The 27969-nt window shown below is 34.7% G+C and overlaps 1 protein-coding gene across 3 annotated transcripts; it reads right to left on the minus strand.

Moving 5' to 3' along the window:
- Window positions 1-1803: 1803 nt before the first annotated feature.
- Window positions 1804-27955, minus strand: TMEM106B (transmembrane protein 106B). 3 transcript variants are annotated; one of them, XM_055272577.2, is made up of 8 exons: window positions 27623-27955; window positions 24141-24359; window positions 20636-20699; window positions 14685-14844; window positions 9283-9423; window positions 8663-8712; window positions 7991-8044; window positions 1804-7272 (listed from the first exon to the last, which is right to left on the minus strand). In XM_055272577.2, exons 2-8 carry the CDS (start codon window positions 24355-24357, stop codon window positions 7134-7136), a joined length of 825 nt encoding a protein of 274 aa, XP_055128552.1. In that variant the 5' UTR covers window positions 24358-24359; window positions 27623-27955; the 3' UTR covers window positions 1804-7133. The 3 variants fall into 3 exon arrangements, with proteins under 3 accessions (XP_055128552.1, XP_055128551.1, XP_063493130.1); XM_055272576.2 differs by having other exon boundaries at window positions 27744-27874; XM_063637060.1 differs by lacking the exon at window positions 27623-27955 and adding an exon at window positions 24766-24893.
- Window positions 27956-27969: the final 14 nt, after the last annotated feature.

Genomic DNA, 27969 nt, shown 5'->3' on the forward strand with positions numbered 1-27969 from the left:
AAAGTGCTTACACTAAACATATTTTCAAGATAAAACCTTCTTTTACTAAAAGGTGCCATCTAAAACTTTCATAGCTAAAGGAAAGTCAATGCTTGCCTTTAAAGCTTTAAAGGACAGGCTGACTCTCTTTAGTGGTGAATGTAGCTGGTGACTTTAAGTTGAAGCCAATGCTCATTTGCCATCCTGAAAATCCTAGGACCCTTAAAACTTTTACCTACTCTGCCTGTGTTCAATAAATGGAACAGTCTGGATAATAGGACATCTGTTTACAACACAGTTCACTGAATATTTTAAGCTCATTGTTGAGACCTGCTTGGAAAAAAAAAATTCCTAAGTATTACTACTCATTGACAATGTACCTGGTCACCCAACAGCTCTGATGATGTACAAATAGATTAATGTTGTTTTCATGCCTCTTAACACAACATGCATTCTGCAGCCATGGATCAGGGAGTAAATTTGACTTTTGAATATTACTATATAAGAAATACATTTTGTAAGACCATAGCTGTCATAGGTAGTGATTCCTCTGATGGATCTGGGCAAAGTAAATTGAAACCTTCCAGAAAGGATTTGCCATTCTAGATGCCATTAAGAACATTTGTGATTCAGGGGAAGAGGTCTAAACATGAACATTAACAGGAGTTTGAAAAGAAGTTGATTTCAACTTTCATGGATAATTTTGAGGGGTTCATGACTTCGGTGAAGGAAGTCACAGCAGATGTGGAAATAACAAGAGAACTAAAATTTAGCAATGGAGTCTGTAGATGTGACTGAATTGCTACAACTTGACGCCAAAACTTGAACAGATGAGGAATTGTTTCTTATGAATGAGCTAAGAAAGTGGTTTCTTGAGTTGGAGTCTACTGGTGAAGATGGCTGAGACCATTGCTGAAATGACAATAAAGAATTTAGAAAATTATTTAAACATGGTTGATAAAACAGAGGCAGGGTTTGAGAGGACTGGCTCCAATTTTGGGAAAAGACCTACCATTGGCAAAATGCTATCAAAACAGCATCACATGCTAGAGAAATCTTTCATAAAAGGACAAGGCAATAGATGTGATAAACTTCATCGTTGTCTTAAGAAATTGCCATAGCCACCCCAACTTTAGTAACCACTACATGGATCTATCAGCAAACAACATCCAGACAAGATCCTCTGCCAGCAAAAGGAGTACAAACTTCTGAACGTTCAGATGATTGTTAACATTTTTTAGCAATAGTGTGTGTGTGTGTGTGTGTGTGTGTATGCATATATTTTATATGGGGTCTCGCCATGTTGACCAGTTTGGTCTTGAACTTCTGGGCTCAGGTGATCCTCCCACCTTGGCCTCTGAAAGTGCTGGGATTACAGGTGTGAGCCACTGCACACAGCCTATTTTTTATTAAGGCATATATATTGTGTTTTTCGACATAATGCTATTGCACACTTAATAGACTACAGTATGATGTAAACATAACTTTCATATGCACTGGGAAACCAAAAAAAGGTGTGTAACTTGCTTTATTATATCACTTTGTCAATATGGTGTGGAACCAAACCTGCAGTATATCCAAGGTATGTCTATAATATCAAGGGAAATTTCACATACGAGATAAATTCCAGAGACATTACAGAGGTAGAATGGATAAAGCTTGAGTACTGATTGGAAGTTAAGTGAATGAAAAAAAGAAATCAAAGATAATGCTAAAGTGGAGTTCAGGTAAGGACTACAAGGATGAAAAGGATTAAAGGTAAAAGATTTTCAGTATCTACACTGATTTGTTTATGTCAAGGAAATTTCAAAAGCATAGCCAAAATACATGAGTGATACAAATTTTATTTTTCATGCTGAAATTTTTTTACAAATTTTATTGCATCATACACAACTACAAGAGTAACAGTTACAACTGAATTAAAAAAATAGCACTTTGGGGGCATTTCTATTTGTTTGCTACTATCATAAGCATGTTTTGTTACATGAACAGCAATAATAATTACAATTACAGAACTGCTCAATTCATAAATGTAGTAAGTGTGTCATGATGGAGGCTACTACATAATATAAACAGTTAAGTGCCCAAACATATTTTCATATTCTATATTATTTATTATATAACTAGAATCAAAGATTAGAATCTAGGTAATACCATCATTCAAATATCTGACTAAGTGAATCAAGTGAGCAAGCACGTCAAATCATTTTCCAAAACCTGTTATAGTTTAGTTCTAACGAAAAATATAAGATGAAACATACAAGGCATGGCTTGTTAATAATTTATGCCTAAAACCATTATATAATAAAAATCTGCATTTTTGCAACTTGGCATTTGTTTCATCTGACACAATGATAAAAAAGATGAATAGTACTATCAGCACTTGGAATTACCCAACTACAGCTGATACAGTACCTCCCAGACTTCTCGTTTCTAAAATTCTGGGGAAGTGGGACAATTTGAACTATAACAGTCTACATGGTAGTAATATTACCTTTTGGCCATTGGCTCAATACTAATCCTTTTTTGTTTCTTAATATACAAAATACGCTGAAATCGTATCTCTTAAAACACATTTCAATTAATGTAATTAAAAACAGAAGGGTAACAGCTTCCTTTTAGAAGACTTAGATTTAGTTATGAAAATTTGCCATATTTGTTAACGGAACATTTTTAGGGTCAAATATAGATCATACTGTATTTTTCAATTTAGAGTCTGTGATAAATACTTGTACAAATAACTATAAACGCAACCAAATTAGTTTTAAAAATGTAAATTACCATTTTTATCTCCTTAGTAACTTTAATCACTTGATTTTATCCAATTTAAGGACAAACTTCAAAAATCCACTGTGAAATTTGTATTCTGACTAAGCACAAAAGTACACAAATATTAGTTCTAGTCAGAAATTTCAGCTGACAAGTGAAAATCTCACTTTGAAAGTAGATCTGGGACACGGAAGTTAAATTTTTGATCTAAACACATCATAAATATATTGTTGTAATGTAAAAATAATTTTTTAAAAGAAATGTTTAACAGTCTTTTTACTCTACCATCTCAAACATGTAAAATTTTTCCCTAAAAGAAAATAGTCTAAGATAAACATCTCATCTGAAACCCAACTTTATAAAATAGAATAAAACGAATTACTCTTATATGTACTTGAGCCAAGTAGTTGCTGCTTCCAGATGTGAGCTAAAAATCATGACCTAATGACATTATGGTAAGCAACCTTATGCTTATAACCCTAGTAACTTGAAATTCAATTCGTATTGCTTATCAAAGACCCATATGTATTTGTAAATTTAAAAATTTACATCTTTTAAAAAGTACCTAACAATTTTCTTAAATAAAATATAATTATTATATAAAGAACTGTTTATTCTAAGAACTTCAAAAGACAAACAAAATGGGGTGCGGGAGAGTTGGGCACATGCCCTCCAAGAAAATATCTAGAATTATATCACAATAATAAGGCTAAGAACCATGAAGGATTTATTAGGCTAAAGTTTCAAGTCTCCTAATATGTTACTTTAATTGTGTTTTTGATGGTCTCCTACCTATTTGAACATTGCAGTGTCCTTTCCAAACTGCAAATCAGACAATCTGAAGTGTGCTATATTTTATTGTAATTTTCTTAGAGAAAATAATGGCTTCACTGGCCTAACAAAAAAGGCACAGAAAAACTGTACACAAATAAAATATAGCCATTTAAATGTTCCATACTTCAGATGGTTATTCAGTAATTTTAAACAATTTATGTGGTATCTAATATTTTCATACTATTCTTATTTCAAATCTCAAATACATTAATCTCTATTATTTATAAATAATTTCCTTAGACAATGGATCAGTCTTACCTTTATTGGAATGATGAAGGGGTACTAAATTTTAACAGAAAATTAAGCTAAAGATTATGTTCCAAAGCATTTTATAAGTGTTCATTCTCCATTTAAAATATTTTAGAAAACAATGCTACCAAAATCTTAGTCCAGCAGTATTAGTTTGATTGTCACTACTAACTATTTGAACTTTCCTCTCGTTTTTAATCATACCAATCTGAGTCAGCAGGGATTTCCAATATATATTTTAAACGATAGAACACAGATATGGGAGACAGAGAAACTTGGTCTGGCTCCAACTGTACTACTTAGTAAGTATGTAATCTTCAGCCAGTCCCTCAACTTCTTCACGCCTTTCCTTCCTCTTCTAAAAGATAAGGAGCCTATCACTCTCCTTTGTTGGACTCATGGAACTGTGGGAAATCACATAAGAAAAACATAGGAAAGAACTCTAAAAAGGGCCAATGTGCTATCAACATACAGAGGTTTGTTATAGTACTGGATTTTATTAGAATGACCAGTCTACTAGGGTGTAACTTAAAGTTATTCCAGGAAGTACCAGAAAAATTTCTGTAACATATCTTTACCATGTCCTCTGGATAGGGTCTGAGAGCAGTTTAGAAAAGTGTATTAATACGTATCCTATTCCTGTGGAAAAAAGCACATTGGACATTGACCTAAGAAAAGCTAAAAGCCTCATTCACTCTTTCTAGATGTTTTATGGCTATACTTCTGCTTCACCTGAATGTGTGTTTGTAGTTTTATTAATTTACAGCCTGTTTTGTTCTAGGCTTATTCTGACAGTTACTTAACTCTCTCTGAAAGTAGCCACATGCCATCTTTATTTCCCTTCTATTTTTTTACTTGTTTCAAATTCTTGTTTTTTTTCTGACTCAAATTCCACTAAAACTAGATAGAGTAAAAAAAAAAAATTCAAAAGATGAAGAAAAAAAGATTCAAAATTAAGTGACTAAAAGCACATGTTTCTTCTACTTTCCATCCTTTTCAGGAGATACTATGCATGCACTCTAATGGTATATAAGAAGCACAGATCATCAGAAAAATCTGTTTAATTTACACAATGTAATTTTCCAAGGTTAAAAGACATAAGCAAGAAATTTTCCAAGGTTAAAAGACACAAGCAAGAAAACAAGGATTGATTTTTGTATGAGTATATCTAAAAGATAATTTTGAAGAAATGAATGGTGATAATGAAGTAAATGGGACATGAGGACAGGATGGGAACATAATAGAAAGGATATGATAAAATGCCTTTAACTTTTTTTGATTTTACACAGTCACTAAATGTGTAAAATTTACACATTTTAGTAAATGTGTAGTTCACTAGCTAAATATGAAAGCAGACAGGTGACTGGTCACATATGGAGAAGCAGATTTGGAAGCCCTACTAGAGATATAGGTGATTTTTTGAAGTCACATAATTAAAAATTTTGAGACAAAAGGGGACCTATATCATATATAGACATAGATCATGTCAAATGAGAAAATGAGAATGAGATAAAAAATACAAACAGAATCTGTATCAGAGAAGTATGCAGTAGTAGTCAGAAAATATAGCAGAAGAAAAACGAAAATGAAGTTTTTTTTTTTTTTTTTTTTAACTGGAAAGGCCATAATGAACTTAAAGGACTGATTTGGGTTTAATAGTAAGGATGGCTTGAGTTAGCAATGAATTAAGAGAAGACTAGTGTTAAAACACACACACACACACACACACACACACACATATTCAACGAATTTAAGATAGGAAAACTTGGAGAAAATAATATGAAAATTAAGGGGAAACCTGAGTGTGTTTAAAGGCAGAATTAAATAAAGCTTATGTTTTAGGGTTGAGAGAGTCAGACTAATAAACAGGCTGTTTCAGACCTAAGTTAGGCACTTAGGGATGGGGAAAGGGAAACCTGATTTCTGTCACGAGAAAACAGAACGAAATTAATCTCAACCCACCTACATTTTTTGGTATCATAACCACTCCTACACTTAGTACATATTTTAAATGTCCCTAGAACTTGGTAAGTGAAAAGACAAAAAAAATCAAATGAAAAATATTGAAAATATAAAACAGCAAAGTTGAATAAGTCAATAATCTATATTTGAAAACAATTTTAAATAAAATTAAAACCAAAAGTAGAAAACTATAAAAAAGTAACTACTAGAGGCATCATATTCCAAGTGATATGCAAAGTGATTAAATTTCTAAATAGGTTTTATTTTAGCCACCATCATTTAATGACAGGATTTCTTGAACAACTTCTATCAAAAAAATAATTTCCTCCTCTGAAACATTGATAAAATTGATAACTGGGTACCTAACAGTTGTAAAACATGTCTACACCATTCTTTAGTACGAAAAGCAACATAAAAAAAATGGAGCATCAAAATATTTTATTTCAAATTTATTTTATGCCAGATCCAACACGTAATTGGAACCTATTCCCAATCTATGGGTTTCTGAATTTCATTTTCCTATTTATTGTATTTTTATGAGAAACTTGTTCTAATGAATCTGTACCACTTTATTTGACATTGACTAATGCTGTATAAAAGCCATGCACAGTTTATTTACAGTATTGTACATTAAATGATAATGTTTGAAGATCACACAAAGATTTCACAAAACTATAATACAGAAAGATGTGTGAAAACATTAGGGGCTTTCAAAATTTTAGGTATGAAATTTTGCAAAGATTATTTTGACTTATAAGTGTTAGGCAATCACTAACCTGAAATAAGTGACAAAAACATGCAGATGATTACCGTTTCAGCAAATGAAAAGCTATAAATGTCTAGCTAAAAGCTAAAATACTGTGTAGCTGAAATACTACCATATAACAATGGGAATTTATAAAACAGGAAAAAAGGTTATTCTTTAAAAGTCTTCCATGAATAATAGACTTTCAGTAATTTTCTATAAAAACATTCAGAAATTAAGTTTCTCAAATTATGTTTATCACCAAAATTATGTTTTCAGTAGTGACTGGAGCTATGACTTAAATAATTATTTATTGTACTATAGGGGAAGTATCAGCTTTTCCCTATGGGGATAGGCTGGAGAAGGAAAGCAACCAGTAAATTTAGATTCAAGTAAAAGATCCTAGTACAAATATATTGTTAATACAGAGTGGAGAGTTACAAGAACTGCAGGTCCACATACTTTTAACTGTACTCTTAGAAGTGTAAACTTTAGGTTTGTTCAATTTAAGGTCTCCTATTAGGAAATACCTCTTCATTGAGAGTATAGGAAATATCAATAGATATTTCTTCTTTAAATCCATCTCTTCCAGTTTTTACTGTTGTGGCTGAAGTACATTTAAATATTCAGACTGCCCCAACTGATAAGTTGTGTTTCTTCCACAGTCGACATACTGATACCTCTCCTGGGATATCTGTTCAGAGTGGCCAAAGTATGTTGTTGTCACAGTAACTCTAAAAATAATGTAAGTGAGGAGAGACATTTAATAGTTATATTAGAAGTTTTTCCATAATGAGACTACTTTTACACATAAAAATTATCTCCCAGAAGAGAATATTTGATTAATGATAACTTAATATTGTGCACAGAATCCTCTTAAGGAATATTTCCCCAACAGACAACAAAAATGGATAACTGAGTGAGCCCTGTCAATATCATTACACATAATAAGTGTAATATTTTAAAATGATTATCTTCTGTTAAAAATATAAAAGTTCACTATATGCTTAAAAGTGACCATGGTTCTCTTATCATAGAAAAAAAGGTTAATCAAATGTCAGCTAATGGTCAAAACACCAAACCTATAATCAACAACGTGTTATTGGCTTAGATAACACCCAATTTACAAACCAATAATATTCTTATTACTGTTAATGACTATTTGTCAAGGGAGTAAGGAATTGGATGTGGGGCTCAGTTCGCTGTATCCTTTCCATTTTCCTGAACTCTTGTGACATCCAGATTCACCATTTAGCAGTCACATAGTCTTTCACTACTTCTCTGAGCAACCGTTTCCTAATTTTTAAAGTGGGTGATATTTACTCATAGCACTCTTGTAAGGCTTAAAAACCAACTGAGGTGGCATTTATAAAGATGTGTATATTATAAGCCAATGTTATAAATCTAAAATGTTAACAAGCAATATCTCTTTCAAAAAAGATTTGTACTTACTGCATCATGAGTACTATGTTATGCACTTTGATGGATATCAGAGTACAGAAATCACTGTTAAAGAAATTAAAATGTGAACAAACGCAAGTTACTACATTATAAATTAAAAATTCTCCTTCCTATATTAAAGCTAACGGAGATGCTAAGAATATATAATAAGCATTTATTGGTTGAGCATTTTCTATACTTCAAACAATGACTGATATATTCATGACTTCTTACTCGAAAAACATGTATGTATTCACACCACTGCAGTTGCAGGGTTGTTTAAATGCAGGCTATAAATTACTTATATATTTTGCTCATATTCTGAAATTTTGATAACTAGGTTATTATCTACCCTAAAATTCTGTATCTACGCTTATTCAAAAGATGATGAAAATTTGTAATTATTTTAACATAGTAACTAAGTTTAACACAATAACATAGTAACGAAAAATAAAGTGACATGGTATATATGACCCTAATTCTGAAAAATAAATAAAAAACAAATTTTATGTGTATACATACATGAATATATGTTGAAAAAGAGGAACAGAGAGGACCAGAAGCCAGAATACTACATAATGTACTCTTTTTGACTGATAACAGAAATTAAAAAATATGTATACTCTTTATACTTTATACACTTCATTATTTGATAATAAAAAGTTATTATAAATCAGAACTTACTACATATAACTCATTTCCTCTGCTATAATGGTAGGTACTGTGTAATCAATCTGAAAGGCAAAAGGAGAAAAATCGATAGAGAATAGGATCAAAACATCAAATATTTCAGATATACTTCATAACTTCAAAGAATTAGAAATTTTTCTCCCTTTACAAGCTTGATTCTCAAAGATTTCATCTGGTATGTGTATAAGACACATTTCTTTTTCTTTTTTTTCTTTTTTTGAGACAGGATCTCACTGTGTCACCCAGTTTGGAGTACAGCGGTGTGATCATGGCTTGCGAGCCTCGACCTGCTGGGCTCAAGTGATCCTCCCACCTCAGCCTCCCCAGTAGGTGGGATGAGAGGTGCACACTACCACACTCAGCACATTTTTTTATTTTTTGTAGAGATGAGGTTTCACCATGTTGCCCAGGCTGGTCTCGAATTCCTGGGCTCAAGCAGTCCACCGAGCTCAGCCTCCCAAGGTGCTGGGATCACAGGCATGAGCCACTGTACCCAGCGGAGACACATTTCTAAATCAAGTTTTTGAGGAAATCCCCCACCTCCTTCAAGTTATATGATATACAAAGTTGACATTCATTTAACTCTTACAAAGTATTTCATGATTGAGTCTTACTTGTTTCATATCAAGTGGACCAATATTGGTTATGTTGTTTAAGCGTGCCTTTCCAATAACTGTTTTTGAAAATTGAACTTGGGCAGTGATGTTTTCAACTTCGACAGAATAATAGTTATTGTTCGTTATATTTAGTGTGTTCTACAAAAAAAGGAGGCAGAAAATGTACAAGTTAGCTAAAAATAAATATACAAATATGTATTTAAAATTAAAGTAACTTCAGCTGTGGCTATGCTTCATTAATTAAGAAAAAGAAAGTAATACCAAAATGTCAAAGAAAATTAAACCAATTATTTGGTTTTATGCATGAGTACTATGTAAGTAATATGCCAAGAATAAAAACATAATTCAACATTTAAAAAAACAGAAAATGTACAGCTTCAGAATATTAGTAGGCTGTTTCCTATTCTATTAAATACAAAGATGATCATTTAAAATGTTCAACAGTACCTAAAATAATCTTTTTTTTTTTTTAAAAGAAATCGCTATTTCAACTTATACACTAGTAGAGATTTACAACAGCTCACTATGAAGAAGAAATGGGCTAGATTCAAGTCTGGTTGGTTGGGGAGAAATGTGGTTGCATCATTCACATGCTTAAGTAACAACTAATAGCTGGGATCACCTTCTACATTTCTAATTTACAACAATCATCTCAAATTACTGTAAAAAAGTCATTAAAAAATTTAAAAATGTTAAACAAAAAATAACAGGTATATAAAAGATCTAAAACACTCATACCAAAAGGTATCATAAACAAAATCCGTAACACTAAATGATAAATAAAAGAAATATTTGTAAGCATCGGTTATAATCTATAACATGCAAAGAGCCCTTACAAATTGAAAAGAAAAAGACAAAACTCTAACAGGAAATGAAAAAAGAACAAAGGATATACATAAACAAATCAAAAAGGTACAAAGCTAAATGGCCAAAAATATTTTACAATGCTCAAATTCATTTATAGTTAGGAAAAACTTAATTTAAGTAAAAATGGAATATTGCTTTAAATTCCTCAAACTAGTACAATTTATAGAAAGCACCAAATTCTATTCCTGGCACAGATATGGGAAAAGGGTATATTTGCATACTGCTAGCAAACATGTGAAGTGTTACAGCCATTTCATCAGTAATTTAGTTATATACATTAAAATTAGAATTATGTATAGACTTTGATCTAGCAATCCTACTTCTGAGCACCTATTCCACAGAAATAAAAACATTAGGATGCTAATGAGTGTTATTTGGAATGGGAAAAAAAATCCTGACAATAAAATGAATTCTATTCATAAAAAGAATGAATAAATTATATTAAGTCCATATATGGAATATTATGAAGCCATCAAAAAGAATCAAGTCAGATAATTAGGCAAGATTTTTACAAGGTATTAACAAATGTGAAAACCAAGATGCACATAAATAAGTACTAAATAATATTTTTTAAAAATACTGATTTTTATAAAGCTGAATATGTGAGTGTATACATAAATGTTAATAGGAATATGGAGAAAGATATGAAAAGATGCAATACGGGATGAGTTGAAGGAGAGAAAATAGTTTTAGTAAAAAAGGATGAAAGAATATGCTACAGTCAGCAATCATATGATTACATTTATGGAGTCATTTACATTGGTATAGTCACAAATGTAAAGAAATTTCAAAAAAGTTCTCTAACAGTAAAAATAATCTTTAAATATATAAACATTTTATCTATTTGGCTCTTAATGTTCATGTCAATTGCATTTCTAGACATGATAGGAAAGAGATAGTTAATCTGAGGTCAATGGATCTTCTGATAAGACCAAGGATTGAAATTTAGAAGAATCTTGGAAGTCTTTGTATATGCAAAATTATGCTGGTACATGTCTTTTTCTGTACTGTCCATAAGTTTCATTAGAATATTTAAAGGATCAATGATGTAATACAGGTTGAGAATACAAATGCTTATGAGAATTAAGACAAAAAATAAGATAGAATAAATAAAAATTTAGTAATGAAGGTTAGACATTTGTTGCTCAGAGTAGTGAGAATCCATTTAATTTAAAAGATGAAAAGAGATCACCATAATTATTAACAAAGACCCTAAACTACCTATGATCTTTAATTGGCAAATGTACTTTCAGGAATTTATCCTAAAGAAATAACTTGAAATGGAAACAAAGTTTAAGCACAAAGATGTTTTCTGAATATTTGTAAGAGTAAAATTAAACATCCATTAAGAAAATGGTTGAATTAATTATAATATGATCATGTAAAAGACTACACAAGACCATTTAACACGGGAAAAGGTACTGTGACCTCAGTTGAAATGTGCATTTGTATATATGTGAATGAATGTGTGTATCCTTTACACATGAGAATGATGATATTCATAAATGTATATGCACAGTTCGTAAATATAAGTATATGGTAATAGTTCGACCTAGGTAGTAGAAGTAAAAATCTTTATACATTATAGTTTTCAAATGTCTTATAATGACAAATATTTTCATAAGTAGAAAGACAAATGTTACTAAAAAGTAGTACTACTAATATATACTAATTTTAAGAAAGCAAAGCAGTTCCATTTCCAAACTACTGATAGATAATGTACAGAAAATTCAGCCTCTTATCTCACTGTCATCTACTTAAACTTAATGTTTATCCAAATAATCTTATTTTTCATTTAATGTTCAGTCTGTCTCAGTTTAAGTGACAGTATTCCAAAATGTGAGAATTTCTCCATAATTATTTAAAATAGAGTATGATATTCACATTTAAATATACTTGCTGGTACTTAAAAGAAAACATCACATGGCTTTTTATTATTTATTAGTACATATTTATGTTATTTGACATGAAAAAAGGCTTTGGAGGTAGGCCAAAAAAAGTCTGGCCAATGTTTTAAACAGTGTACAAAAAAGAAAATATGTTCCTTGTTCCAAAGGGCTAAGTGAGAAAATATCCAACAATTTCCCAGTCGTATAGCATTGTGTTACAAATGTTTTATTCACATATATATACATATATTTTCCCATATTGTTGTTTTTAAAGAAAAAGCCCTTAAACTGGCAACTTTTGACAGAAAGCAATAAGGATAAATGGATCCACGGGATCCATTTTTTCTCTGTAATTAAGTAGTGATTCCACTTTAACATACCATTCCATTTCACTCACTGTCCTGACAAACCTCCCTCTTTCCAACCACCACCACAGACATCTCTACCTCAACCTTAACCATACCATTCACCTCTGCAAGAAAAAACAACTATCACTCTTCCTGGCAGATCACTGTCACTCAGGTATATCTCATGGCTGGCCAATAATTATCATCCCTTTTCCTAATTCAATAGTTAGCAAACCATGCTCTTTTCAAACAAATGTTAACATGTAAAACAGGTAGAAAACCTCTCTAAGGTTTCTGTTTGTTTTGTTTTAATGAGTGGCAAAGCTACACAGTCCTTTCAAAAACAATGTCCTAAGAAACACACATTGTTTCCAAAAAGAACAAAGCTGGAGGCATCACTTCAAACTATACTACAAGGCTATAGTAACCAAAACAGCATGGTACTGGTACCAAAACAGAGATATAGACCAATGGAACAGAACACAGCCCTCAGAAATCATACCACACATCTACAACCATCTGATCTTTGACAAACCTGACAAAAACAAGAAATGGGGAAAGGATTCCCTATTTAATAAATGGTCCTGGGAAAACTGGCTTGTCATATGTAGAAAGCTGAAACTGGATCCCTTCCTTACACCTTGTACAAAAATTAACTCAAGATGGATTAAAGACTTAAATGTTAGACCTAATATTTAAAAAACCTAAAACCATAAAAACCCTAGAAGAAAACCTAGGCAATACCATTCGGGATGTAGGCACGGGCAAGGACTTCACGACTAAAACACCAAAAGCAATGGCAACAAAAGCCAAAATTGACAAATGGGATCTAATTAAAGCAAAAAGCTTCTGCACAGCAAAAGAAACTATCATCAGAGTGAATAGGCAACCTAAAGAATGGGAGAAAACTTTTGCTATCTACCCATCTGACAAATGGCTAATATCCAGGATCTACAAAGAACTTAAATCAAACAACCCCATCAAAAAGTGGGCGAAGGATATGAACAGACACTTCTCAAAAGAAGACATTTATGCAGCCAACAGACACATGAAAAAATGCTCATCATCACTGGCCATCAGAAAAATGCAAATCAAAACCACAATGAGATATCATCTCACACCAGTTAGAATGACGATCGTTAAAAAAACAGATGGTGGAGAGGATGTGGAGAAACATGAACACTTTTACACTGTTGCTGGGACTGTAAACTAGTTCAACCATTGTGGAAGACAGTGTGGTGATTACTCAAGGATCTAGAACTAGAAATACCATTTGACCCAGCCATCCCATTACTGGCTATATACCCAAAGGATTATAAATCATGCTACTATAAAGACACATGAACACGTTGTGTTTATTGCGGCACTATTCACAATAGTAAAGACTTGGAAACAACCGAAATGTCTGTCAATTATAGACTGGATTAAGAAAATGTGGCACATATACACCATGGAATACTATGCAGCCATAAAAAAGGATGAGTTCATGTCCTTTGTAGGTACATGGATGAAGCTAGAAACCATCATTCTAAGCAAACTATCACAAGGACAGAAAACCAAACACCACATGTTCTCACTCACAGGTGGGAATTGAACAATGACAACACTTGGATACAGGGAGGGGAACATCACACACTGGGGCCTGTCGTGAGGTGGAGGGATGGGGGAGGGATAGCATTAGGAGAAATACCTAATGTAAATGATGAGTTAATGGGTGCAGCACACCAACATGGCACCTGTATACATATGTAACAAACCTGCACGTTGTGCACATGTACCCTAGAACTTAAATAATAATTAAAAAAAACACAGAGGGCATTTTCACATATGCTAATTTACAAAAGAGAAACCAGTCTCTTGTATTTCATCTTTAAAGCTGATAAAGGAATGGTCTATTAAAGGTGGCAAAAACTGTATTTCCCAAATACAATGAAATGAAAACGTTACATTTATAAAATCTATCAAATCAACTATGTCAACAGTTTGCTAGAAGTTATTCAGAGTCATATGTTGAAAAGTAAATTGTAATACCTTTTTGCTTTTTTTAGTTTATTTTACCCTCCTAAAGACATTTTCAAATGCTAAATGATTCTGTATATACAGAATTGCCAGTATTTATTATTGCTATTTTTAGCAGAACCAGAAATGGTAGAGAAGGTCAATACAGAAAAGACATACAGAAAGCACACTGACCAGTGTCACATTTAACAAACATTTCTTCTCAATGGGGACAAAGGTGCTGCTTAATAGGATAAAAGAATGAAGTTAAACATTTTTCATATAAATTTATACTCACTGTGATATTTAAATAAATTGTACGCTTCTGAACATCATAACTGACATAGGCTGATTTTACACCAATGTATTTCACGTCGATAGAGCGAGGGAAAAGGAAAAACACAGCCAATCCAGAAAGGAGTAGACAGACAAACACAGAAGCCATCACATACAGCTTTCTGAAAAGGAAAAGAAGGTATTTAAGTACACGTGCATCAGAAATTATATAATGCAACATTAGAGAAGGTACGTTCAATTTCCCCCATTTATCAGCAGCAACATATATAAGATACTAAATGTGACCAAATTTTCACATCTGAAAGTATTGGGTATGGTTGAGTCTGAGTCTATTAAGTGTTCAGATGTTCTCTTTAAAAGATGAAATTGGCGGGATGCGGTGGCTCATGGCTGTAATCCCAGCACTTTGAGAGGCTGAGGCGGGCGTATCACGAGGTCAGGAGTTCAAGACCAGCCTGACCAACACGGTGAAACCCCATCTCTACTAAAAACACAAAAATTAGCCAGGCGTGGTGGTGCATGCCTGTAATCTCAGCTACTCAGGAGGCTGAGGCAGGAGAATAGCTTGAACCCAGGAGGCAGAGGTTGGAGTGAACTGAGATCGCACCACCGCACTCCTGCCTGGACGAGAGAGCAAGATTCCGTATCAAAAAAAAAAAAAGGAATCACATTTTTGGACACTGAGATTTTGGGCTTAAAAACAACAGAACATTTACTTTCGTGACTGCCAGAGCAGTTTTCACATTAGATTCAAGCTGAGGAGCTTCATACAAACACACATTTCAAAACTCCCTCTGAATTCACTGAAGCAGAATTTTCACATGTGAGTTTTGCCATTACATGATCCCCTAAAGTGATTGCTCATCAGAACCATCTTAGAAATAATAATGATGGGGAAGGGAGAGCATTAGGAAAAACAGCTAATCATGCTGGCCTTAATACCTAGGGGATGGGTTGATAGGTACAACAAACCACCATGGCACACATTTACCTATGTAACAAACCTGCACATCCTCCATATTTTTAAAATTAAATAAATGACACAACCACATGCCTCATCAATGATTCTTACTATAATTAGTCTTTTTTTCAGTATTCTCATCTCAAAGTACTTATGTACTCAGTTTTTAAGATATTCTTTACATTGATCAACTCTGCTTTGAAGGTGTTGTTACGTTTCTTTTTCTAATCAAGAAAAGATATATTATGCAGGTATAAGACAAGGAAAAAACTAAAACTTACATGCCTTTGATATTCTTCTAACTCTCCTGAAATGTATTTTCTCCATTTCTTGCTCTTTCCAATATTTGTAGGTAAAAATTTCCTCTTTTCAAGGTTAACCTCAAAACCAGAGTTTCAAATAACTATTTCCTGTTCTCTCTAATATACAAGTCCTCTACTGGGTGCCCACAACATCCTTTTTTGTTTCTGAGTCTTGCATGACAATTACTTATTTTCCTTACATTCTACTTATACAAAAATTTTCCATTTTATTGTTTCTTCCACTCTCTCTTTGCCATTTCCTTTCTAAATGCTCTGATGGATTTAATCTTTGTATGTATTACAAGAGCAATTAAAGTGCCTCCTGCAGATATTTTATAAATATTTCTTAGTGTTTTAAGTTGCCCAAGTTAAGAACAGAGCAAACTGGTTTATTAAAAAACAAAACAATACAAGCAAACACAAATTTGCTAAGTCACTGCTACTAAGTCCATGCTGTTGTCTTGAGCAAACAAAGCAGTTCCCACTCACTCATTTTGGACTCCCGAAACCTGAGTAGGGTAGTGATCCCCACTGGATTACCTAACAGGAAATTTAAACAACGTTTATAGTATCTACAATACACCAAAATACATAAAAAGGCATAAGAGTTTAACATCATCACAATAAAATCTGAACTTTGTTGGATTTTCTACACTTCAGTGTTTTATTTTTAATTACTTATGGGCTGGCGAATCCATCATAATCTATTTAGTCCTTAGGACTTATAAGTCAGTCCTAGTTGTGAATAAATGAATCATGTTCTAAATTACTCTGTGTACCAAGTTTGTAGCCATAACAAACGTTATTGAACCTGGTGGGACAATAAAACAACATTCCATCTAGTATTTCATTCCAAATTGAAAAGTTGGCTAGTTTACTGACAAAATATATGTCTCCATTACAAAATTAATTAGTAATGATTTTTCTTATGGCTCTAGTGATAGCAACCAAATCCTGGGAGTTATAAGGTGCTGATGAAGTTATGAAAGTTGTGTGGTATATCTGCAATCAAGTTAGAATTCCACTTTCGCCATTTCCTACCTGCAGTATTTAACGCAGTCTACTTTTCTTCTGCTTTAAAATCCATGTTTGAGGATTAAATGACATAGCTAAAGTATACAGACAAAAGCAATTGATAAATATAATTTTCTAATAATCTCACCACAATTCACTCAATTTGTAAAGGAATAAAGACCCAAAGTTGTTCCCAAAATATTATAATTTTATTACAAATTGAGAAACAACAACTGTTCTTGGCCTTGTGTGAGCTCTGAGGACTATTCCCTCTGCTCCTATTGGGTGGTCTTTCCTCAGCCTCAGGTATGTTCCTCACACATATATGTTGATCAGGACACAGCTGCAGGCTTAAGAGCACCCTCTCCAGCTCTCTACCTTCTGGTACTCGGCCCTGCTAACTCTAGTCATTTTGGCTTTCTGGACACCCAGTTCCATCTCCTCCATTGAGGAAGACCACTGAGCTCTGCCTGGGTTGGTTCCTTCCTTGTGCTGCAGGCTGGAACCTTTCTCAGACAGTAAGCTGGTACAATCACAGGGCTTGCTGGTGCAATCATAGGGCTTATCTCCTTTGTTTTTGCTTTCTGTGCTGGCTGATGTCCAATGTCTGAAAATATTGCTTACTATATTTGTCCAGTTTTACAGTGATTTTAGGTGGGGTATTTCAGGCATTATTCTATTTGGGTAGAAAGTGGAAAATTCAATTTCTTTGATTTTGTATCTCTTTGGTCTTACTGCTAAAACTCCTGCTCCCTAAGGCATTTATGTAATAACTTATTTACTTTAAGTATAAAATTTCCAAACTACACCAAAGGTACTCCTAACAATGCAACTATTAAGTACCGTTTAAAATTTGTTGTGATTCTCTTTGCCATTTGGAACACAACTTACTAGACATTTATAGTCATAGTACAATGTTTTCAAGTCACTTAAAATAATTATTTCAGTTTTGTTAGTGTCACCAACTTCATATACAGTTAGAATAATGTTTTCTTTTGTCTCAATTTTTGGCAGTTACTTTTGATTTCATCTTTTATGTAAAAAAATATGTACACAGATATAAACACACACACACACACACACACACACACACACACACTTTACTTGCTTATCCACTCCCTCTTCCAAATTCCTTCCCAAACTCAGAGGTGAACCAATTGTATTAGATTTGGTTTATCATCCCATTGTTTGTCTCTTTGTGTGTATATGTGTGGGTGTGAGTGCGTGGTGTTTTCAAAGAAAAACATATTGTCAATATCACACTGTAGTAAAATACAGTTCTCCTTCCATTTTACCATTGTGTACATGTAGTATCTTATTCCATCAGTCCTCTATTATTGGTATTTACATTGTTTCCAGTTGTTTGCTTCTGCAAACATTGGCACAATGAATAATTTGTGCAAATACCATTTACTATATTTGACAACTATCCTTCGAATAAATTTTTCAAAGTAGGATTCCTGAGCCAAAAAGTAAATGCAGATGTAATTTGGCAAATAATGCCAAATTTTCATTCACTAGCAAGGAGTGAATATGCTTGTTTTCAGTCACTACTGTTGACAACTGTATGTTGTCAACATTTTGGATTTTTGCCAATGTGGTAGAAATGGCATCTGAGTGTAGTTTTAATTTGCATTTCTATTATGAGCAAGATTGGACATCTTTTCAAATGTTTAAAGGTCATTTGCATTTCTTTTTTGTGAACTAGCTGTTCATAGCTTCTATTCTGCTTTGGAGGTTGGCCTTTTTCTCAAATTCTGAAGCTCTTTATAGAGTAAGGATATTGGCCCTCTGTCTGTGATACGATTTGTAAACATTACTACTCAGTTTGCTATTTGTATTTTGACTTCAGTTAAGGTTTTGTCTTCATCCTGTAAAAGTTTGTCAAATTTATCTTTTCTGCATTCAAAATCATAGTTTAAAAAGTTCTCCCACTTTTAGGTTATAAAGGGATTAATCCTAATTTCCTTCATATTCATATCTGTCTATACATTTTGTAATAAAAGGTCAGACTGTTTATAAAATCCTTGGTTCGTTTTATTTTCCTGATTTAAATATGTCACGCCACTGCTTATCTGTTTGAGGCATTGTAGTCAAGAAGCAGCATGCCAATCTGATTTTCTAACATTTATAAATTAATTGATCCTTTTGCCTGGGTATTTAGGAGTTTTGTTGTTTTCTTAACCTTAAAGTTCAAGAATTTCACTAACATGGGTTGATTTTTTTCAGGATTGTGGTGTCTTTTCAATATGTAGGTCTCTGTGTTCTTGATTTAATGTTTTGCATTTGTTCAGTTCTATTCCTTTGGTTTTCTTCTTCAGATGCTCCAATTACATACATGTTTAGTTTTCTTTATTTGACTTTTAGACATTTTCTCTCAAATCCTTTACATCAATTTGTTGTTTATGTTTTCATTCCTCTTGTTTAGGTTCTATTTCCCTGACTGTATTTCCAATGTATTTGTACTTGTGTTCTTCCAGTTTTGTGGAAATGTTTTTCTTCTAATTCTTTCCAGAGGTCTGTAAATTCTCTTTGCACATACTCTCATTGTTCAGTTATCTCATTTCTGAGCTTCTCAATTTCTGCCTTATGCTGTCCTGTTATAGCTTCTATAGTATTAAGTTAAAGTGTTCATCTGCTCTTCTCACATGCCTTTATTAAAGTGTCAGTATTTTGCTTAGCTTACTTTCTTCAACTTCTTAAAAAGTATATTTTTATAAGGCTTTGTTGCAATCCTTTCCAGGTGCTCATGTTTAAATGAAAAGAGCTTTTGTACTTTTAAGAAAAGGTTCCATTTTCGGTGATGGAATATGCCAGCGTTGCTTTGCTAGCTTCACTGTTCAAGGGCTCCATCCTCTGTTGATATACAAAGTATTTGAAAACATGGCCTCCATGTATATTTATCTCCACAGTTTTGAGATGATCTCCCTAATATCTGAATCTGTTCTCTCCTTCCTTCCTAACTCCTGTTCTGTAAACATTGGATTCTACTCAACAAGTTTTTTTCTTGAGGATATGTATCTGTATCCTTTTGCAGTAATTTTTGTTTCCACATTTCCTAAGGTCTCTGAGGATTTAGGATGGTCCAGTTCCTTCTGATCTTCTTGAAGATACTTAGCAGATCTCTGTGGTCTTTTTGCACTTTCCCCAAGCTAGAGCATGCAAATCTTGTCATTTCTGCAGATTATTCTTGGAAATATTTGCTGGGTGTCCTCTTCTTTTGGGACAAAGTATTTGCTTTGTGTATCAGGGCTCATATGATCCTTAGTAACTCTTTTTGCTTTCCTTCACAACCTTCACACAGCTGCTAAGGCAGTTGGGGTCCCTGCTGTCATCATGTTTAAATACCAATTTTTATCCTGGGGTTGTGGAGTACACCTTATCATCCAATTTTTAATGAAAATTTTATGTGTGTGTATGTGTTTCCTACTGCTATTCTAGATCTATTTACATAGATTTGAGAAGATAAAGATACCATACCGCTTTCAAGACCTTACCCCAACCAGAAAATCCCTTCTTGTCTGTTTAAGGATACAAAGCATATGATGACATAATTTAACAATGTGACAGCATTTTTCCTTTTAATAGTTTTAACTAGTTATTATACATAATTTGAAAAAATACAAAAAACAAAAATAAAACATAAAACACTGCCATATTCTCAGAATCACTTACGTTCTTCTTGGCCTTAATCTCTGATCACTATATGGAATCAATGCCACCAGTTGGTTTTCTTGCCCTAAATGTGAAAGAAGTAAGTTTAGAAATTACTATGATTAGTTAAAAATATAATGGCTCCCCATCACAATCTGGTTTGGAAAGACCAGAATATCATCTGGCACTCATCTGTTTCCTTTAGTAAATTGCTAAGTCTTCAGAAAGTACCCAGCAGAAGTTCTAGAGAAGACAGCACGTTTTTTCACACCTAAATGTCTAGCTAAAAAAAAAAGTATAACAAATGAGGGCTCCATTACTTTTTCTTCCACTAAAAAAAATCTAAGTCCTTGCTTTCAGAAGAGCTAAATTTACCAGGCCTTCCTTCAGCTTCACTGGTGTCCATTAAGACTCTGATTTGGTTGTCTGGATGACAGAAGAAGAAACATATTGGTATCTCCCTTTCCTGAAACCTCTATCCTCTCTATCATTGCAGAGCTTCTGACACTCTCCCCCTTGAAAACCAAAACCGGCCTTTGAAGTAGAAGTCTCAAGCTTTAACAGCCCCCTACATAATGAGCCTTCCAGGGCCCTTTCAGGTCTCACCCCAATCCAGATTAAAGTCACTTCAAAATCCATGATTTCTTTCTTGGGTTGAGCTATATCCATAAGTTTAAAGGATAAATGGACCTTTAAATGTCAATTTTATAATCTTATTAGAAGTTGGCTTATCATATTAACTATTAAGGTACCAGATAGTCAAGTTCTCTTTAAAAGCTTTCTAAAATGCTTCTGTTATTCCCCCCGACACATCTATACTCTTCCTCTCATCTGTGCTCCCCCATCACACCCATATATAATTATACAAATACATATAACATGGCTATCTGTATCTTTGTGCGTTTACATATCTCACCTTGTTTAGTGGTATTCATCTGGCTAAAACTACAACCCTGGTTAAAACCAACCCTCTGGCTCCTATGCATATATCAACACAGCTAAACATGGACACACAGAAACACACAACTACACTCACTGGTTTCATTTTTGATCACTCATGTCAAGTAGCACTTAATGATGTCAACAATCATATTACATTTCCCAAGTTGATACTCTCTAGCTGTCTCTCCAAGACCACAATTTTACAACTTCAACTCTCTTCAAATCTTTAATATCTTCTTCGCTATCTTCATTCTTAGTTCATTATGTGATAAACGGAAGAGAATTTCTACAAGCTTCTATTATCAGATCTATCCACCTACCTGCTTCTGTGTCCATACTTTACCTTCTCTTTTATTACCAAGAATAAACTACCTGTGCTTATAACTTACCTTTTATAGAAAAAAAGAGCAGCTCTTTGTTCTTGTGCAGTAGATCTGCCCTTTCGTCTATTCAAGAACATTGCTCCAATAATTCTCTTATCTCCTGAATTACCAATGTTTTCTCTACAGATAATTCTCATCAGTATACAAGTGTCTATTATTCACTCCATATTACAAAAAAAAAAAAAAATCCCTCACCTGACCTCACAGCCCCTTCTAATGACCACCTCTCTTCTCTCTGCTATGGAGCCAAACTCCTCAGAAAATCTATTTTCTCTCTATGTAACATCTCCTATGCACTCTTGAGCCCACTCTATACATGCTACACATGACTTTACCAAAACTGCTCTTTTAAACTCTCCTGTGGCCTCCATATAACCAAATCCAATGGCCAGTTCTCAGTCTTCACACTACCCAATCTATCAGTAGCATATGAAAGTTGGTTACTCTTTCCTCCTTGGTATACGTTCTTCACTTATCTTCCATGATACCAGACACAATGATTTCCTCCTCTCATTCTAACTGTTCTTTCTCAGGGTCCTTTGTTAATTCTTTCACTGACCTTGATATGCTACAGTGTCTCAGGATTCAGTGCTAGGTTCTCACTTTGCTATCTGCACTGACTAGCTTGCCGCTGTCATCCAGCTGAGCTTTAAGTGTCATCTATACATTGGTAACTTGAGGCTGGGCCCTGCAATTGAATTCCTGACCCTTATGATAACTAACTGCCTAATGAACACACCCACTTCCATGTCAAATAGGCATCTCCAAATATCCATGTCTAAACTTGAGCTCCTGAACTCTCCTGTGACATATATATTCAAATAATCTTTTTTTTCAATTTTAGTACATTGCTACTACATTCTTTCAGTTGCTCAAACAAACAAACCCAAAAAAACAAAAAACTCTGGAGTCACCCTTGATTTCCTACTTTCCATAATCTGTATCCAGGCGGCCAAAAAAGTTTACTGGTCATACCTCAAAAATGTAACCAGACTGCTAAAACAGTACTCCCCTATCCCCTGGGCCTGGTGCATTAATCCCTTCAACTACAATAATTATTTTATTCTTAAATAGCTACTATCCCTGTGAAAATAAAACCATCATACTCAAAGGCCAACGCAAATGTAAACTTCAATTCCAACCCACAGCATTTTAAGATACATTTTAAGCATCTTAAAAATGTATACAAAGTATACTTTACACTTTGTCCTTCTTCCCTCTGGGTGTCTCCAGGGTCACATATCAACTTTCACCAAGAAGATAATGAGAATAGCATAAAGTATCTTTATTATTTCTACTTATTGCCACTGTTCCTAAAGTAGCCTACAAGCAGCACATAGGGGATTATTTCCTTCTGACATCCCCTATGATATATCACAAACAATTTTTTTTTTTCAATTTGGCTCATTTTCACATACCATCCCTCTTCATAGAGTTTCTTTAACTGATTAGGGCACAGCCAGCTTATTATTCTTCTTTAGATAATGAATTAAAAATATTAGGTTGGGCAGGCGTGGTGGCTCACAGCTGTAATTCTAACACTTTGGGAGGCCAAGGCTGGATGATCACTTGAGCCCAAGAGTTTGACATCATCCTGGGAAACATGGGGAAACTCCATCCTTATTATTAAAAATAATAAAATTTTAAAAATAACATGAAAGAAGAAGCTTCCTTACACATTAATTCTGGCTGGGCATGGTGGCTTACTGCTATAATCCTAGCACTCTGGGAGGCCGAGATGGGAGGATTGCTTGAGGACAGGAGTTCAAGACCAGCCTGGCCAACAATTGCGAGATCTCATGTCTTAAAAAAAAAAAAAAAAAAAAAAAAGTCAACAAATTACTTAAATTGCTTCTAACATCTGATATAGCAAAGTAGCAAGTAACTATGATGTCATCTCTATAGATGCCAAATAGGACTAAAAGTTTTCGCTTACAAGGCAGTGAATATCTGCTATAATAGCAGGTGGGAATGAAAAAATACTGGAGGTAGTGAGGTGGTTTTCTTTACTGCTTTAGGAACCTTAATTAATATTTTATTTGTTTCTTTTGCATCTTTTTGACTGAAGGTAACTGATATATTTCAACTTTAATTCTAAGAGTCCTCTAAAACAGGTGGTTCCTGAGACCCATAGTTTTTATAATACTTGAGCAAATACCTAAAATCATTATTTAAAGGGAAAACAATGCAATAACACATACCCCTAGGAATTCTTCCTGTTCCCTGACAAGTAGGGCAGGTGACACTATCTCTTCCTGTAAATTCCACATATGGAAACTGAGAGACATCTCCATTTCTTCCATCTTCATTATGGACTTCACTATTAACCAGTCCATTCCTCATGTTTTCAGATGTGACTCCATCATAAGCATCTTCTTTGCTTGAATGCAAAGGCAAATGAGAAAGAGACTTTCCCATGTCTAAAGAAAAATAAAAATCTTACAGTAAACTTCAGGGAAAAAAGTACATTCAAGAACACTGAGATATTTACACTAATGAATTTAGAAAAGTCAAGGAACAAACTCTGTAAAACATTTGAAGGGATTTATTCTGAGCCAAAAATGAGGGAACAAGGCCTGAGGCAGTCTCAACAGGTCCTGAGAAAATGTCCTCAAGGTAGTTGGGTTACAGCTTGATTATACATTTTGGAAACAGAAATTACAGGCAGAGGCATAAATCAATAGATGTAAGGTATACATTAATTCAGCCCAGAAAAGCAGGACATTTTGAAGCAGGGGTGGAAGGCTGGGGGGTGTCCAGGTCATAGGTGCATAGGTGGATTTAAAGATTTCCTAACGGCAATTGGTTGAAACTGTTAAACTCTACCTGAGGAGTTGAAGTCAGCAGAAAGAAATCTTCGTAGTTAAGACAAGGGAGGAGGTTGTGGAAGCAAAGGTTCTTATTATGTAGATGATGCCTCCAGGTAGCAGGCTTCAGAGAGAATAGTTTGTAAATGTCTCTTATTACTCCTTAAAATATTCTAGGCTCTTGGTTAAATCGCTGCTGAATTAGGAAAAGATCTGGAAAGGAAAGGGGATTCTGTATAGAATGTGGATCTTCCCCACGAGAGACAGCTTTGCACGGCCATTTCAAAGAAATATATTTTGGGGTAAGATATTTCAATTTCTCTCAGGGCCTGCTATCTGTCAAGTGATTCTATATCAGAGTCAGGTTGGGATTTGATATCTTATTGCTACAAAGAGACTCTTGTTAGTCTTAAAATCTCTGTTTTAATTAATGCTGGTCAGTTGTGCCTGAATTCCAAAGAGAGGAAGGTACAAGGAGGCATGTTCAATCCCCTCCGCCCACCTTTTCATCATGGCCTGAACTACGTTTTTAGGTTTACTTTGGAATGCCCTTGACAGAGAAGTGGGGTCCACTTAGTTCGGGGGCTCAGAATTTTATTTTTGGTTTACAGAACAAATATTAAGAGAATTTTCAAACTACCTTTTGGATTATACCTTTTGGATTAGGATTATATTCAATCAAAATAATGTCTGAAACAAAGGAGCCATTTACCAGAGTCCAGAAGTGTTTTTTTAAACAAATAATGTGAAATGATGTCCTATCATGCTTATGATGAGAATGGGCTTTCAAACATTAACATTTGACAAAAGTCTACACCTGCAGGTTCTCTGAAAAGAAACATGCAGGTTTCATTTTTCTTAGAATAAAATAAAAATACATTCTACCTTTTAACTAGTTGGCACTAAAGGCAAAAATTGCTTTGGGTAGATGATAACTAGGTATTTGATGTATATCACCAAGTAACTTCAAAGTAGTACGTTTCAGCCTCTGAAAATTCGCGCACCTTTGTGATAAATACAATCACCACTCTTTTCCATCCTTAAATTTCTTGCTTTAAACATTTAAACACTTGCAACAACAATAAAAAGCCCAAAATTCCAAAATCGTGCAGTTTTTTTTACATTCAACAGTTGACAGAGTTAAAATTATGAAGCCAATGTTCCAAAATATTAAATATAATTTGCCAATACAAAGCAGCAAAATTTAGAACACTAACTTCAAAAATTTTAGGTTAAGAGTATCAAAATAACAATACAACTGTAAAAATCTAAGTAGAAATAATTAGTACTAGTGCCTACAGAAAAATAACTTCTGCAGGTAGATAATGAAGTAACTTTATACTTAAGATCATACCCTTTTAAAGCTGAAAAGAACTTAATAGTCATATAATACACCCTGCTGGTGTTTTCCTGCTTATATCCTGAGAAAAAATAAAGTGAAAAAGTAAAACTTAAAAACAACATAATTATATGCCTTCTAAATTTGATATGTCTTTTATTGGTTCCTAAAAATAGATTACAGACATTCAGACAGATAGCATTTCTTTCAAAAATTCTCACTTATTTGATTAAACAAAACAGACATTCCAAGTAAGTCAATTCATCCTAGAGTATGAGGAAAATTTTACTTTCTAGAATTGGCATGCCTGATGGGAGGCTGCTTGGTGGGTACACTCTGTGTTGCTCCAGTGCTGGATGCACTGAGGGCTCTGACTTCACCAGGATGTCGTGTATCAATGTAGCAAATTGCACTTGTACCCCATGAATATATACAAAATAAATACAAAGATAAAAAAATAAAATTCGCATGCCATCCACTTGTTGCTGTCACTCAAACAATTAAAAAAACTATACAAATGGTATGCAAATTGTAAAATGAGATTTTCACTTTCAAAAAAAATAAATCAATGTATTTATAAAAATCACTGCCCACATCAAAAATACAAATGATTTATGACTTCTAAAAAATCATTGTCTTAATTTGGCTCAATGACACAATACCCCAGTCAAATCAACACCTGCCAGCCACAGGTAGGTTAGGGAAGACTTAACATCACTGTCTCCACACACTGTAACCTTGGGGTATATGCGGAACACTAGATGAATTGGGATCATTGGGCCTTATCAGCAAGGCCTTACGGGCACCCTTGCTGGGATCTCAGTCAACACAGCCAGGCTGTAAGCTGCATCTTAACTGCAGCGTGTTGAGAAGAAAGACATAGAAAGGCAAACTCAAGTGGCTCTCCGTTTCAGCCTGTTTTGTGTCCTAATCTAATAGCTGCCATGATCGATTCTGCTTTAGGTAGGTGTTTGGACAAGTGCCAGACTTTGTGAGACACTGGGAATCCCTGGCCTTCTCTACTAGATTTTCCTTAGAGAACTGACAAGTTTAACCACTTTTATTCTTGGAGACTCAATGGTTTAAAAAAGGGGTGCTAGACCCTCTTCTGCAACCTCTCAGGGCTCAATGTTATTATAGCGGTTCCTTACTTTACTGGAAGCCAACATGGATATCAGACTCAGTTTGGAGAGAAAAAATATATCACAGCACTCCAATTTAAATGGCTCTTGATCTTCTGTGTAGACACTGGTTTTAGTTCTAAAAGGGCTTGAGAACTAAGGAAACCAGCGCCTTTGAAAAGCTCCATAAACAACACCTAGCACAAAGCCTACTCTGTAAAGCTGAAAAATAAGATCCCGGCACCACGGTAAGAAAATTCATCAACAGCAAAAGCAAGAGGGCCACCTGGCGCTCAAGGTGTGAGGGCCTAGAGGCAACCCAGAGGCCGGGCTTGGGCCGAAGCCGGGTGTTCCCAGGCTAGGCCTCATTAGAGGCGACACAGCAACTCGATCACGAGCCCTGACCGCCGCCGTACCTGCGGCGGGCCCAGCACCCCAGTGGCCTCCCCTCCTTGTCAGGCCCGGCTCAGCCGCGGCGCAGCCGCTCAGCCCCGCTCCGGAAGGGGACCTGGGGACTGCACGTCCAGGGTCGCTCACCGGCACGCAGGGCACTGCGCAGTCCCGGGCTGCTTCGGCGCGGACAGGGCCGAGGACAGGGTCGCGGAGTCCACAGTCCCGGGAGCCGGGGGGTGGAGCGACCAGCCTGGAGCGCGCGGCCGCCGCAGAGCTGGGACGGGGGAGGGGTAGGACAACGACGGCATCAGCAGAGGCCAAGCGCTGCTGCAACCTGCGCCCGCGCCTGCGCAGAGCGCTCCCGGAGGGG

The sequence above is a fragment of the Symphalangus syndactylus genome, chromosome 3 (genome assembly GCF_028878055.3).
Source record: "Symphalangus syndactylus isolate Jambi chromosome 3, NHGRI_mSymSyn1-v2.1_pri, whole genome shotgun sequence".
NCBI lineage: Eukaryota > Metazoa > Chordata > Mammalia > Primates > Hylobatidae > Symphalangus > Symphalangus syndactylus.